Below are 14,507 nucleotides of genomic sequence, written 5' to 3' on the forward strand. Positions count from 1 at the left end.
CGGAACAGGCCGGTGGGGCTGGTGCTGCTGTACATGCCTTGGCAGTAGGGTGGTAGTGCGTCTACCACCGCAACCTTGTAAGGATGACTTAAAAAAAAAAAGTGTTACGCGTGCCCGGCCCCGTGAGCGCCACAGGCGCCGGTTGCCCCGGCACCTTCAAGTGCGTGATGGGCTCCTGCGCGCCGGCTGCTGGCTCGTCAGCCTGCCGATGGAACCAGCGAGTGCCCCGCTCCCCATGCTCCTCCATCAGTGCAGCGCGGGTATTGTGGCTGGCCGCTGCGGCAGCTGCCCGCTCCTCCCGCACCGCCAAGTTGGCCATGGCCGCAGCCTGACGCTGCGCGGCGCTGGCACCCGGCCGGTCGGCCAGGGCAGCGGCCGCGTCTGCGGCCAGCACCACGCCATGCAGCCCGTCCCGGGTCTGGCGTGCATGCCGACGGTGGATGCTGGTGGCAGCCTCCCGCAAGAAGAACTTGTCCGCCTCCCATTGCGTGCAAGCGCCGTCACCTGTACTGGTCACAGGATTTGCGGCAACGTGCGCCTCCAAGCGCTGCTCGAGCTCCAGACGCAGCGAGGGGTGAAACAGCAGGTATGTGGGGAAGCGCCACTGCCAAAACGCCGCTATAGAAATGTAGCCATACATATCTAGAGCTCGCCACAAGCGATATGGACGCGAACCAAGCTGGCATGGTTGACGACCGGCGAAAGAGGAGACGGAAGCGTGCAGCTGTTGCTGTACTGTTGTTGCTAACCCTCTGCATGCCGTTTGCAGTTTGCCACTGGCCGCGAGCCCTGAGCGCGTTGGAAGTTGACCAGTTTGACCATTCTCGGGCAGGCGCTCCCTGCTGCCAACTCTGTTGGCAACGACGTCCAACTTGGCAAACTCTGGCAACCCACGCAGAAAAGCTCGGCTCGCTGGCACTGGCACAATCGACCCGCTGCCCTTGGCGAAACAAAATGGCAGAGATAGGGGAACCGACCCCTCGCCACACTGGCACTCTGACCAACTCCATTAACGTGGAACCACCACGCAAATGGACCCAGCCAGCAATAGCGAGCTGGATGGCAACGACCGAGCCCAGGACATGCCTGAGCTCAGAGCCGCCCTGTCAATGCGCACCCACGAGCAAAACCAGCAACAACCTCCATTTTGAGCTCGCTGCCCAGAGCACTTGGGGAAACAGTAGAGCAGAGCAGGGACGCGTCGAGATTCAGCATCCCGGCTTGCTCTGCACGAAATCAGGTCCACTCGATGAGCACTATAAGAATAACACTCTCAACTCCTTCCCTGCCATCACGCTGGGCAATCTTGGCGAAGTAAGCTGGGGCATCGCGGCAGAGCAAGCCGAGAGTAAACAGCAACACAGCACAGCAATTAGTTTGGCGTTTGTTCTATTGTGGACTCTCAGCTACATGCTCGCTCGCGGGTGCGCCCGCCAACCACCACCAACACCGATGCTCGCCACACCAAACAGACACGCCGGCAGCAAGAGCACACGCCTCAAATCAGCCGTCCCTGTTGTCAGAGCAATGCACCTACACGACAGACAGCGCGACAACCGCTCCTGTCTCATTCACGCAATTAACAACCTGCTTGGAAAACGCCTCCTCACGCCCGCCATTATACATGCCGAATGGGAACGGGTGTGTCAGCTCCTCCACCGTGAATCCCCGGCCTCCGTGCCTACATGGGCGACGTACCTAACCGCCAACAGTATAGATTATGGCCTTCTCAATCACTGCCTCAAAGTCACCACCTGCTCCCCCCTGCCAGCCGTCCCCCACGTACAGCTCACGGCATGCTCCTTCCCTGGCGGCCTACCCCAACGTGAAGCACTCAATGCCATCCCCTCTGAATCCCGCCACATTGGCTTTATCCTTATCCAAGGTGGCCACGCCCGAACCGTGAAACAGGCAAACAGCCGCTGGTGGTTGCATGACTCCAACGCACCACGCGCCATTCCCCTCACGAATGCCGACACGGTGCAACCTGGATACTACCGATGGACGGACCTAGGGCGCGGCCTTGCCCTAACCCTCACCTACCAACGGCACCCTGAAATCTCCACCGATTTCAACATCCGGGACATCCCGACAATCAAGCCCCCCACCACCCGCGTCACCCTCTCACACGAGGGCATCCGCCTCACCCCTGTTCGCACCGCCACCAGCACCCGCCCGCAGGCAGGCACCAAACGCAAACACGACCCAGATGGCCACACCGTTGGGCAACCCACTGCAACTACAACCAACCCCTTGCCCGCAGCCCTCCCGCATAACCCCTCTACTACCCCCGCCGCTGCCCCCAATGCTGCCCCCGCTACGACCAAACCACCGCCAGGCCCACCTACAATTGCTCCTGGTCCCGCTACACAGACCAACACAACCGCACGCGCCAAGCCCAAACCAGCGGGCCCCACAAAACGCCCTGCTAGGCGTACACATAACCCCCTGCCGAAACTACGCAAGCTCAGCACAGGCGCCCCCAGTGCACCACCACCAGCCAAGAAGCCCCAACAGATCACCATAGCAATGGCGCACAAGAGGAAACACGAGGCCACACTCCAAACCACACCCAGCGAACCCGCAACCGGCCAAGCCCAGACCAACCCCTCCCCACCCCCTGACGGGCGCATCTCTGTCCTCACCCTCAACACCAGGGAACTGTTGAGCCACCATGAAAGCATCCTCCACACGGTCACCACACACACCCCGGACATCCTCTTCCTCACAGAAACCAAAATTCCCACCCGCCTCCACTACAGTATGGGCAGTGCGAAAAAGGGCCTCTCCTCGCACTACCAAACCTACACCAGCAACGCACCCTACAACCCACGAGAGGGAACCCGCCCACATGCCGGCGTCATGGTCGGTGTCACCCACCGCTTTAGCCGCCCGTCCGGCACAACGGACATGAATGCCCACAACACAGACGCACGCTTGGCAGGCCATGTCTGCCACATACGCATTGCACCACCCCAGAGCACGCCAGTACACGCCATCGGCATATACGCCCCCAGCGATGCCACCATCCGCGCTGCAATCTACAAATACTGCACCGACCAAGCCGCCAAAACGACAGCCGCTAAAGAGCATCTCCTTATGGGAGGCGACTGGAACGCAGTGCTGTTCCCCTCTGACCGCAGCACGGGCGAGCTGAACGCTACGGACCGCGCCCACATTGCCTTCACCACCTCGGCGGGCCTGCACCCACTCACACCGCCCACGCACGAACACCCCCGGCCCCACACGTACCTACAAGATCAAGCCACGGCACCACACATGAGCCGCATTGACGACCTACTAGTAAGCCACCACACACACGCCACCATCACTACAACAGGAGGTGGACAGGAAGCAGTGCATGAATGCGGTGATGCCCTCGACCACCGTGCCCTCCTCTCCAGCGTCCCCCTCGCTGCCCTCCGCCTCTACCCCTTCCCCACGGCACCTGCCGCCCCCTCCGACCCTGACGCATGGGTAAACTACCATCCACCAACCAAAGACCAACGCGAGAAAGCGCGCATCAAGATGGAGGAAACAATTGGACAAGAGATCGCCGACCTACTGAACACGCTACACCCCGCACACCTCGCCATCACCAACAAGCTATACCCTGCCGGCCTCACCCCCGCCCAAGCCGAACGGAACACCCCAAGCCCTGCGGAGTTCCGTGCCCTTCCCGAAGTTAGTGCTGCCGACACCACGTCCATCAGCAACACACTCGAAACCATTCTCCAAAAGTGCCTGGATGTTCTCAAAACCTACTGCGACAAGAAACCCCCACGTGCCAGCACTACAAGCCCACGACGCCACACGTCCAAAACCGTGACACGCCTCCTGAATGCCACCCGCCAGCTCAAAGAAAAACTCACGGCCGCCCTTACTGTTACAAACGCAGCGGGCGCCATCCCACCCACCGCCACGCCTCACCCCACCCCGACGCCCCCGCCCAACACCACCAGCCCCACACCTGCCCCGGCCCCCGCAGACGAGGACACACCCACCGCCATCAGGAGTCAGCTACTCAACGCACGCACCCTCCTTCGCACCGCAAAAAAGGAAGCAAGAAAACTCAATACCAAACGTGCAGCCCGCGCCTTCCGACGACTGGTTGCAACACAGCCAAAGCGTGCACACCAGAAGATCTTTGATGAGACGGACCAACCACGTGGCACGCCCGCCCTCACTGACCCCATCACCAAAGAAGTCCACACCAAGCCCGAAAAAATTCTAAACAGTATCCACCAGCACTTCACCGCCCAACTCCTACCCATCAACGGCCCCCGCACAGGACAATACAACATACCCGACAGCGAGAAACAGTACCCCTGGAGCCGGCCCGACGCACCCGACCGAATGCCGGCCCTATCTAAGCCAACCGACGCACCCGCCACCTTACTGCCAGGTATTGCTGACAGCACCACATTCTTTGGCTGCGTCAACCACCTGTCTCGTCGCAAGGCCCCGGGACCCGACGGAATACCGAACGAACTACTCCAGACAATACCCACCAGCCTACAAACAGCCATACACCAACTCATGACTCTCATGTGGGTAAAAGCGCACATCCCTACACACTGGACACAGTCCGACACCGTCCTCCTACCCAAGAAGGGAGACCCCCTGCTGATACAGAATAAGCGGCCCATCGCGCTGGCGAACACCCTCTACAAGCTGTATACCTCCCTCATCACTGTGAATGCCGCCCTGTTTAGCGAACAAGCCCACATCTTCATGGAGTCACAAGAAGGCTTTCTCAGAGGCCGCAATACCGAACGGCAAGTCCAAAATCTACTCCACGCCATAGAAGACGCCGCCACCACCGGACGCGACCTCTTCCTACTGTACATTGATTTTACCTCCGCATTCAACACGATAGACCACGACAAACTGCTCATTGTCATGCACGACCTAGGCTACCCCACCGATCTGATTGAGGTGGTACGGGACCTATACGGCAAGGCAGCCACCAGCGTGCGCACTGAACATGGAACCACACCCCCTATCCCTATCCAACGCGGCACGGTACAGGGCGATGTCCTGTCACCACTACTGTTCATCATCTTTATCGAACCGCTGCTCCGGTGGCTCCATGTTGGCGGGCGCGGATACCAATACGGATGTCTCACCAAAGCCGAGAATGATAAACACAACCTCAGCTCAGGCGCCTTCGCCGATGACTTAGTCACCGCCACAACCCAAATCTCAAACCTACGAATCCAAGTTGAAAAAATTGAGAAATATGCAGCATGGGGCGGCCTCAAAGTCAACGTCTCCAAATGCCAACTACAAGGCATACTCCACGGCCGCGCCCGCGCCGATCCCACCCTCGGTGGCCCCCGCAGCAAGCCCCACCAGGCAGCGCTCGCCAGAATGCTTGAAGGCCAAATCCGCATAGACGGCACCGCTATCCCATACAAGCCCCCCCATGAATCCTACAAATACCTTGGCATCCACATCACCCCTACCCTAGACTGGAGTGCACAAGTGCAGTACATCCGGGAAAAAATAAAGAAGCGAGGGCAACGCATCGCCACATCACTCGCCACACCGGACCAGAAACTCCGGATGATACAATTCACCATCCACCCAGCAGTGGCCTACAGCCTCCCGTTCATGCCGTACAGCACACACGACGTGGCCAGCCTCGATGCGCTCATTGCAAGCACTGCAAAGATGTGCTACGGCCTGAAACGCGGCTTCCCCACCCGCGCTATCCTCCAGCCCACTAACACCCTTGGCCTGGGGGTAGGTAGCATCCGCGAGCTATATGTCCGCCGCGCAGGCAAGGCCCTCGTCCAGGCCTTAAACGATGGGGGCAGACTGGGTGCCGTCACCCGCGCCATGCTCCACCTGCAACACAGTGTGGCACAGAGAGTGCCCGCAGATCAACTCCACACGCAGTGCCGCTTTTACACCAACCTACGACAACTCTCGCTGATCAAAGACGCGGGGCTGGAGCTGACCCAAAAGGGCAGCGCATACCACACCACGCTCCACGGTCTGTCGGCCCTCCTTACACGCACCGCGCCGCCAGGCGCCGACGCGGAACAGGCCGTACCCTTTCGATTGATTCAACCCCTCCTTGAACTCACCAGCGACTTCCGCGAGCTCCTCACTCCGGACCGCACCTGTGTTATTGACGCCAACACATTAAAAAACAAGTGGCCACGGGCCCACAGGCGGCACAGGATAGCCCTCAACCGCCTTACTCTCGCACTCCACGCTGAAACCCGAGCCCGAGCCAAAACCCACAACAGCACCGCTCCCCTTACCGCTGCCCAACGCACTCTCCCAGACGGGCACACCTTTACCGGCCTCCACACGACCCACACCGCACCTACCGCCGTTGACTGGGGCACACTTAACCGCTTCCTTCGCCAGCGCGCCCCTGCCGCCGAACCGACCGCCCATGCCGGAGGAACTGCCGCGGCCGCCACCACCGCTGTCACCACCGCCACCGCCGCCACGGCGGCAGAGCATGAGGACGCCCACAGCGATGGCGAAAACCAGACACCTGCACAAACACGCCGGCCGGGCACACAGCAACGTAAGCGGGCCTGCATTAAAATGGTCAGAGAACCCGAAGGACGGGGAGCCCCGCCAGCCGACGCACCGAAAGCGTTCGACTGGGACCCCGCGCTTGACCCACTTACCGACGCACACTGCGCAGACCTGCTCGACATCGCCCCCAGCCTCATCGGCCGATCCAAGCCCCCCAACCCCGAAGCACACCTCAGACGCCTACTTCTGGGCCCCACGCCCCCACCCACTTTCACACACCGACACAAGCTCAACCAGGAGGAGCAAGACGCGTACCTGGCCGCCACGTCCGACACCTGGAAGCACTTCAGCGAAACCTACCGCACCAAAGCCCTCACCACCACCAACACCCTGTATGGACACCAGGAGCGGGTGCAGCACGTAATAGCCCGCACCTCGAGCAAAGGTTCGCCTCACTACCGAGTCCAGTGGGAACCCACCGTCATCACCCCCGGCTCCCTCACCCTCTACGCCCGGAACCGCTACCGCCCCAAACCCGGCGGCCTTACCTGGCTCCTTACCCCGGGTAATGAACCTCGTGTCCTGGTGGAATGGGAAGACCTGGAAGAACCCGCCGCTACCCTGGAGGCACAAGACAACAAACAGGACCTCCTGGACGCCCTGCACGCCCGCCTTGCTGTCCCCCTGGCCCCCCGCCCCCCGGCCCCCGCTAGCGACACACACCTAAACCCTGACCAGCGACAGGGCCGATGGACAGATGCCAGCAACGACACCGCACGAGGGCAGCGCACTCTGCGCCACTACGTAGATATCAACGTTGAGCCCTGCAACCCTAGTCGAGACATCCACCCCACGCAAGCATACACCGTCCAGCTCGGTACCGTCCTCGACCCCGGCTCCCCAGCATGCGGCACCCACCTGGCGCATGTATACGACCCCCGCGGACGGTGCATAGGCACCATCAGCGCAGAGCGGCTCAGCCTCCTGTGGCAACGCTACCAGCATGCACAAACAACCTGGCCCGAAGTGCACGCCAAGCACGATCAGGGCAGAGGCTTTGCGGCCGCCATCGCCCGCCTGCTCCTCCGATACAAACCCGGGGGCGGCTCCAAATCCCACCCTGTCACCGAAAAAGGCGAACGCATGCTGTGTGAAGGACTGACGCAAACCCTGCACACAGCAATAGGCAGCACAACGGAGCTCTTCGCATCACCCCTTAACGTCTCGGACGCCGCCACCACCTACTACACACTGTACGAAGAAGACATGCTCTTCGGGGCCAACTATGATGCGTACTCACAGCCGTGGGATGGAGTTGCTGTCGCCTGCCCCGAACCCAATGCCGAAGACGGAGCTCACGCGGTCCGCTGGGCACTGGCATGGGCCGAACACACCGAAACCCTTACAAACACCCTCAACCCGCCAACCACTGCCACGCTGATCATCCTCCCCACCCAACGCAACGCCCCATACACACGATACCTCGCCCACCCCAGAGTCACCCTCCTTGGCAGCATCTCCGCCACAGCAACACACGCCCTTCTCGGCCAAATCCACAACGACGCAGGCATCACCTTAAAACACGACCTACTGCTGGTCAGCAATACACCCGGAGCCCAACTCGCCCAACCCATACGCGACGCCCTAGGCACATCCCTATACCTCTCGGGCATGCCCGTCGACCCGCAGCCCCAACTCACGTGGGCCCACACACGGTGGGTAACCAAGCAAATCCGCCGGATGACCCGCACCCGCCCGGCAGCACCCCGGGTAACACCCCCTCCCGTACCGGCCACGCCAGCCACCCTGGCCCCCTTCGCGGCCACCCAGCCCCTCCGCCTCAATCCCTATGAAGGCTTCTACACCGATGGCTCAGTGCAGAAGGACGCCCTCGGTCAGCCCAGCGCGTGGGGGGCCGCAGCGATTGATGCCCGCACGCTGCGCTGCTATCAAATCGACGTCAACCCTGGGCAGCACGGCTGTAACACCATCACACGATGCGAGCTCTCGGCCATACACCAAGTGCTCAAGCTAGACGAAGTGCAAGCGCTCCCCGAAGTCACAGTGTACACTGACTCCGCTGCGTCGCTGTTACTCATTCGCAAAACAATCAACCAGCCCCAACTCCTCACCTTCAGCAAACACAAAGCGCTGCTGGATAACATCCTCGCGCTACTGAAACGCCGCTCCCACGCCGGCCGCCGGACTAATCTCCTCAAGGTCAAAGCACATTCAGGGATTGCGCACAATGAACTCGCAGATCAGGCGGCGGTGAAAACCGCCAAGGGAGAACAGATACCCGGGGCCGAGTGGCTGGTCGAGGAATCCGATAACGACCCGCGCAGCAAATACTATTGGATACGTAAAACTATGAAACCGACTGTGGAAGGGGTGCCCCGAGAGAAGAACGAAGGGCACTACGCGCATGACCTCAACCGCGGCATTGCCACGCTCGCGGCCCCGCACATCACCCAAGGCCACACCCGCGAAACCCTCTACACTGGCTTCGTCGCCAACGCCATCCCAGACCTGGATATCAAATCCAGCACCCGAACCATGAACCTGCAATCAGGCCGGCACCGCAAGGCCAAACGCTGCATGGACTACCTTTACGGGCAACTGTTGAACAACAAACTCGCAGCCCGCTTCGGCCGCACAGTTACAGGCCGCCGAGCCCCCCGCGCTGGCCCCGATACCCCTGCCCCATGCCCACTCTGCCGCGGACCCGACTCCGGCGGCCATATACTGGGAGGCTGCCACAACCCCCAACTCCGTGCAATGTACATTAAACGACACAACATTGCAGTCCAGACCATCGCACGAGCCATCTCCCGTGGTGACTGCGGCGGTTGCTACATGGTAATGGACGCCACGTCTAAAGCCGATCTGCCAGACTATGCGGCTGACAACCGCCTGCCGCCGTGGCTGCTCCCCGACCAGGAGGGCAAACCGGCAGGACGCCACCTACATTACCGCCCCGACATCCTACTAATCCCTTCCATCTCCCTCGCCGCAGCCCTAAACCCAGACTTTGTCGTGCTTCCCAGCGAACATGACACCATCCACATCATCGAAGCAGGATACACCGCTGACACGAACCACGCCGCCAAGCAACACGAAAAAGCACAACAGCACCAGGCCCTTGCAGCCGACCTGCGGGAAGCGGGATGGAAAGTGCAATACACCCCGCAGAGCGCCATCAGCCTCGGGTTTGCAGGCACAATCCGCAAGGACCTCCACCCCCTCCTCACCTCCCTGGGCGTCACCTCCCACAAAGCCAGGCAGTGCTGCGACACCCTACACGACCACGCAGTCGCCACCCTCAACCACATTATCCTGACCAGACGGCGTCTCGAACGGGGACTGCCACCTGGCGACCCGGGCGGGACGTAACACCCTGGCGGGATGCAGGCCTGGCCTGCACGCCCGCCTTCACATGCTCGGTAGTGGGGGCGTACAGGAGGCGGGCCTGGCCCACCTCCTCATCTCCCCCCACGCCCTTAATCCACACCACTTGCCTACGGCAGGGTGTCTCTATTTCTATTTCTATTTCTCGCCACTGCTCCCGGTGCGCATGTGGCAGGTCGGGCAAGGACAGGGTGAGCAGCACACCGTTGTGGTCCCCAGGCGCCCCGTACGTGCGAGCGACATCCACCACCCACGGCGCCGCGGTGGCACTGACATACCACCGATCCAGGCGTGCGGGAGTGGCCGGCTTGGGCGTGGCCGGATGCGTGTAGCCCTTGGCGCCGCCACGCTTGCTCGCCCAAGGGTCCACCAGACTGAACTGGGCGAGGAGGCTGGCAAGTTGCGGGGCACCTGCAGCACGTGACGGGCTAGGGGCCGCCTCCTGACTGGCATCGGTGACACAGTTCCAGTCCCCACCGACAACAAGCACCCTGTCCGTGGCCAGGTGGGGATGCAGCCCGGCAAAGAAAGCAGGCTTGTCCGCCACGGCCGTGGGCGCATACACACACACAAAGCGCAGGCGCAGGTGACCCACGTCCCAATCCCAACATACCACACGGCCCGCCGCATCCGTTGACGGCGGCTGCAGTACGCAGCCTGGAAGGGACAGCCGACTCCGCGCCAGGATAGCCGTCCCACAGGAGTGGGGCGACGCTGCCGGGCTGGCAGCAAGGCAGTGGTGCCACGGAAGGCACGCCCCCTGCGCGGCACGAAGGCAAGACTCCAGCACCGTCGTGTCAGTAGCGTGGGTCTCCTGCACCATCGCCACATCCGCCCCAACTTGCTGCAGGTGCGAGACCAGCGCCCGCGCCTTGAACGGCGAGCCCAGGCCGTTGACATTCACTGTCAGCAGCCGAAGGTTCGCCGCTCCCACTGGTGGCCGCATTATGAGCCCCCGCCGGCCACGGCAGCGCCGTGGCGGGTGCGGTTGCTGGTGCTGCTGTGGCGTTTGCCGCGGCTGTCGCCACCCTGGCTGGGGGGCGCGCCGCCGCTGCTGGTGCTCATGCTAGCGGCACCTGAGCTGGCGCCGCCGGGGTGCAATGGAGCGCTGCCCAGGCTCATCACTATAACAACGGGAAACCGCGTCTGGGCGCGTCTGGGCCGCGTCTGACCTGTGAGACGCGGTGTCAGACGCGCCGAGACGCTGCGCGTTAAGGGGGAAACGCGGGGGAGACGCGGGGGAGACGCGATGGGGACGCAACCAGAAACAGTGAAGCGGGGCACCATCGCAGATAGCGCGTTTCACTGCGTCTGCGAGACGCAATGGAACGCGAGTCGTGACGCGGTACAATTGCATGGAGAGCGCGTCTTAGCTAACGCGATGCGTCACACCAGACGCTAGCCTGATACCCTAGACGCGCCGCGTCTCACACACACGCGATGCACGAGACGCACTGCGTCTTGAGACGCGATTCGAAAACAGAAACACGGAGGAACCGTACAATCCACGGAGAAACACATGAAACTCTTCATTCCAGAGCACGTTACACTGCCTCTATCCCACATCTGCGGCGGACCCTGGCTGCACACATGTTTCAGGATTACCTGAACCGACCATCTCACTCGCTTTCCACGCAACTACGATCTGACAGTAAGTGCATCACAGTCAAAGGCGCTCTGTCGCCCATCACAGTCTCACTGTCATGCACATGCAGCACAGCAGTCCTCAAATGCCACTCGCTCATGCTGGAGTGGATGTCTACACAGGGTCCAAACATACTACCGCTAGGTGGTCTACACAGGGTCCAAACATCCTAATGCTCGGTAGCTAAGTCCAGAATAAGCCGTACTAGGCCTAGTCCGAACATTGTACAATCCATGTAGCACCAGCATCGGCAGTCTACTTGCCCCTGGCGGCCTTGCCCCTGGCGGCCTTGCCAGCCTTCGCGGCCGGAACCTTGGCAGCCTTGCCCTCAGCGGCAGTCTTGGCATCGGACTTGGCCTTGGCAGCCGGGGCTACCACCTCATCGCCCTTGTGCTTCTGCATGGGATGGGGGCGTAGGCGCAACAATGATTCGCCATCATAAATTGGTGAAAGAAAACACGCAAGAGTACACTGGCGTAGACCAAGAACCACATGCATTAAGAATGCATTCTGCTGAACCCCACCCGAGAGCACCAATAATGCTGCCACACACACCCTGAACCAGACGACGGAAGCTCGATCCCCCATTCACCTTAGCTGGCGCCTCGGCCGTCCTCTCATCCTTGCGCTTCTTCGCATCCGTCCGCTTCTTGTCGCCCAGCGCCTGCATGACAGCAAGTGTGCCGCAATGCTGTGAAAGCTAACTTGCACGACGGGACGGTCCGTCCGCAGTGGTGCCTGGCACCTATGCCGCAAGGGACCATCTCCAGTGCAGAAGTAAACGACTTACGCAGCGAGCCATATTAGACGACGCGCGCAGAGAACATGATCACAGTGGTCTTACCTTCACGCGCTCGGCACCCGCCGCGGCCAGCTTGTCGATGGCGCCTGGGCTGGACTGGGGCATGGGCGGGGGCATGGGCGGGGGCATGGGCGGGCTGGGCTGGGGTGCGGCGGCGACGTCGACGGCGCCTGTGGACCCCAGAGAGGAGCGCTTGGTCTTTGAAGAGAGGCCGCTCAAGGCCTTGGCCAGCGGTCCCTGCAAGAAGCAGCAGAGTTGTGTAAGCGCAACAGACATTCACCAACAACCGCGCCTGGTCATATCAGCAGTAAGGATGCGCTCGTAAGCGAAGCACGCACTGACAGTCTGGCTATGTAAGAAAGTAACCCACCAGAAGGCCCCCGGCGTCGATGGCACCGTAGGACACCTTGGCGTCCTTGACGCTCGCGGAAGCCCGGCTTGGCAGCAAAGACTCAAGCTCCTTGCAAAGACCGACCTCCTCTTCCGTCAGCGTCTGCTTCTCGCCAGCCGTGAAGCGCACAGGGTCGCGCTTGTAGCCGTCCCACATCTTGCCCCACTGGCTGCGCCATGCGTTCTTGTACCAGCCACGCTCATTCTTGGGCTGGTTCTCTGCAAGCACGCGGTGGAGGATGGAGGATGGAGCAGAAGGTCCAGGTCAAACTGACGCAAAGTCTGCCTCTCGCGCATGTCTCTCAACGCACTCATTGCAAGGTGCTTATACAGTATATACAATTAGAAAGCAGACTCACTGTCCTTGACAGCGCGGGCGGCTGCGGTCGTCTTCTCGTAAGTGGTGCGCTTGGCGTTGAAGTCGGTTGCCTTCCTGGATATGTTGTGAAAGAGTAGTAGGATGAAGCAACATTATGTATAAAGACTTAACTACGGTCAGTTCAACAAGTCAACGCGGTCAAGTCCACTCTCATCCCCCTATTCCTCATCGCTCATGCTACTGACATTCCTCCGCATTCTAGCGTCCTTCCCATGCCAATACAGAAGAACAAAAACTCACTTTGTCCAGTCGGCCTGGAAGTCTTCGCGCGACAACGTGATGCCTCGCTTCAGGCTCCAGGCGTAGGCCGCGGCCATCTTGTCTTGCCAATACTTTTTCAACTCGCCATTGGCGGCCAGTCTGGTGTTGAGCAGGCGGGGGCCTTCGCCAGGGCCGCGCTTGGCGAAGGGGTAGAAGCGACGGACGGCCTCCATGAACAGCGCGGAGTCCGGCGTTCGCACGCGAGTGATGGGCTCTTTCGCGTTGCTCTTCTTGGGCTTCTTGATGGGGTCCTGCTTGGACTCGCGCACAATGGTGAGGGTCAGCCTCTGCTTCTCCGCATCCCACGAGGCGCAGGGAAGGGGGCAGGCGGGCCCGTCAGAGCCGCTGGCCAGGTACTCGAGAGCAAACGCCAGAACCTGCTCCGGCGAATAATACTCCACGGGGTCCTCGGGGTCCTCGGGGTCCACAGAGAGCTTGTAATTGACGGTGGAGTCCGTCTCGGGGAGAAGATCCCCCCTGAACGTTTCAGGCTTAGTTCCAGGCGAAATCGTTGTCGCCCACTGATGGTAGACTTTGTTGGGATGGTCGGGATCCTTGATAAGGAGCTTGCAGACACGGGCGACCATGTTGGATGGTTGTGAGGTAGGGTAGTGCACGAAAGCCCTCTCTTGCAATTTAAAGCGCATTCAAACGATGGATTCCATCTCCCATCCCCGTTTGACTCAGGTCGGAGGCCAATTCAAACGGGTGAATCCAAAGGGTCCCCTCGAGTCCCTGGGCATCATCACCTTCTTGGTGTTTTTGAACACCTTCAATTTCAACACCTGCAAAACTGCTACGTATCGTTTGTAAAGGGAGGGACTGGTAGGGGTAGGGTTTTGCGCATGGGGCGGGGGCGGGCCGGTGGTGGGCGATAGCCAGAGACACGCGTTTGGGCTCGGCAAATGGTGGGGCATAAACAATATAAGCAAGAGTACATAGTAGCAGCACTGACTGCCACGGAGTTACAGGCGCGCCGACTTTGCCACCCAGGGCTCCGGGTGGCAACGTCGCGTTGAACGGCGTTCGCGGGCCCGGTGCCTCTTGATTTGGAAGAAGCACCTAATAGGAATGGAGCCGTCTAGCTCGGAAGAGGTTGGCCTGGAGCAGGGCGAGGC

The 14,507-nt window shown here is 60.9% G+C and overlaps 5 protein-coding genes across 5 annotated transcripts; all 5 read right to left on the bottom strand.

Moving 5' to 3' along the window:
* Window positions 1-792: 792 nt before the first annotated feature.
* CHLRE_13g593833v5 (uncharacterized protein) lies at window positions 793-3,528 on the bottom strand. Its single transcript, XM_043069791.1, has one exon. It carries the CDS (start codon window positions 3,487-3,489, stop codon window positions 3,301-3,303), a length of 189 nt encoding a protein of 62 aa, XP_042917766.1. The 5' UTR covers window positions 3,490-3,528; the 3' UTR covers window positions 793-3,300.
* A 74-nt stretch (window positions 3,529-3,602) lies between these two features.
* Window positions 3,603-6,558, bottom strand: CHLRE_13g595114v5 (uncharacterized protein). The gene has a single exon (XM_043069792.1). The coding sequence runs from the start codon at window positions 6,481-6,483 to the stop codon at window positions 6,154-6,156; it is 330 nt and encodes a 109-aa protein (XP_042917767.1). The 5' UTR covers window positions 6,484-6,558; the 3' UTR covers window positions 3,603-6,153.
* Window positions 6,559-6,622: 64 nt separating this feature from the next.
* On the bottom strand, window positions 6,623-9,868 carry CHLRE_13g596395v5 (uncharacterized protein). The gene is made up of 2 exons (XM_043069793.1): window positions 9,756-9,868; window positions 6,623-9,657 (listed from the first exon to the last, which is right to left on the bottom strand). The coding sequence occupies exons 1-2, from the start codon at window positions 9,834-9,836 to the stop codon at window positions 9,523-9,525; spliced, it is 216 nt and encodes a 71-aa protein (XP_042917768.1). The 5' UTR covers window positions 9,837-9,868; the 3' UTR covers window positions 6,623-9,522.
* Window positions 9,869-11,172: 1,304 nt separating this feature from the next.
* Window positions 11,173-13,216, bottom strand: CHLRE_13g597676v5 (uncharacterized protein). Its single transcript, XM_043069794.1, has 5 exons — window positions 13,109-13,216; window positions 12,730-12,968; window positions 12,402-12,596; window positions 12,150-12,221; window positions 11,173-11,953 (listed from the first exon to the last, which is right to left on the bottom strand). The coding sequence occupies exons 2-5, from the start codon at window positions 12,904-12,906 to the stop codon at window positions 11,813-11,815; spliced, it is 585 nt and encodes a 194-aa protein (XP_042917769.1). The 5' UTR covers window positions 12,907-12,968; window positions 13,109-13,216; the 3' UTR covers window positions 11,173-11,812.
* A 46-nt stretch (window positions 13,217-13,262) lies between these two features.
* Window positions 13,263-14,138, bottom strand: CHLRE_13g598957v5 (uncharacterized protein). Its single transcript, XM_043069795.1, has one exon. The coding sequence runs from the start codon at window positions 13,974-13,976 to the stop codon at window positions 13,365-13,367; it is 612 nt and encodes a 203-aa protein (XP_042917770.1). The 5' UTR covers window positions 13,977-14,138; the 3' UTR covers window positions 13,263-13,364.
* Between the last annotated feature and the right edge of the window lie 369 nt (window positions 14,139-14,507).

The sequence above is a fragment of the Chlamydomonas reinhardtii genome, chromosome 13, assembly GCF_000002595.2.
Source record: "Chlamydomonas reinhardtii strain CC-503 cw92 mt+ chromosome 13, whole genome shotgun sequence".
In the NCBI taxonomy this organism is placed as follows: domain Eukaryota; kingdom Viridiplantae; phylum Chlorophyta; class Chlorophyceae; order Chlamydomonadales; family Chlamydomonadaceae; genus Chlamydomonas; species Chlamydomonas reinhardtii.

What these genes read in the sequence shown, in the direction of transcription:
- CHLRE_13g593833v5 (XM_043069791.1), bottom strand. Translation starts at nt 3,489, where the DNA reads ATGGTAGTTTACCCATGCGTCAGGGTCGGAGGGGGCGGCAGGTGCCGT.
- CHLRE_13g595114v5 (XM_043069792.1), bottom strand. Translation starts at nt 6,483, where the DNA reads ATGCTCTGCCGCCGTGGCGGCGGTGGCGGTGGTGACAGCGGTGGTGGC.
- CHLRE_13g596395v5 (XM_043069793.1), bottom strand. Translation starts at nt 9,836, where the DNA reads ATGTGGTTGAGGGTGGCGACTGCGTGGTCGTGTAGGGTGTCGCAGCAC. An exon ending in GGGAGGTGACGCCCAGGGAG is followed by an intron (nt 9,658 to 9,755) that starts GTGAGGAGGGGG and finishes CGCTTCCCGCAG; the next exon opens with GTCGGCTGCAAGGGCCTGGT.
- CHLRE_13g597676v5 (XM_043069794.1), bottom strand. Translation starts at nt 12,906, where the DNA reads ATGTGGGACGGCTACAAGCGCGACCCTGTGCGCTTCACGGCTGGCGAG. An exon ending in TCGACGCCGGGGGCCTTCTG is followed by an intron (nt 12,597 to 12,729) that starts GTGGGTTACTTT and finishes TGCTTCTTGCAG; the next exon opens with GGACCGCTGGCCAAGGCCTT. An exon ending in CGGGTGCCGAGCGCGTGAAG is followed by an intron (nt 12,222 to 12,401) that starts GTAAGACCACTG and finishes GCTGTCATGCAG; the next exon opens with GCGCTGGGCGACAAGAAGCG.
- CHLRE_13g598957v5 (XM_043069795.1), bottom strand. Translation starts at nt 13,976, where the DNA reads ATGGTCGCCCGTGTCTGCAAGCTCCTTATCAAGGATCCCGACCATCCC.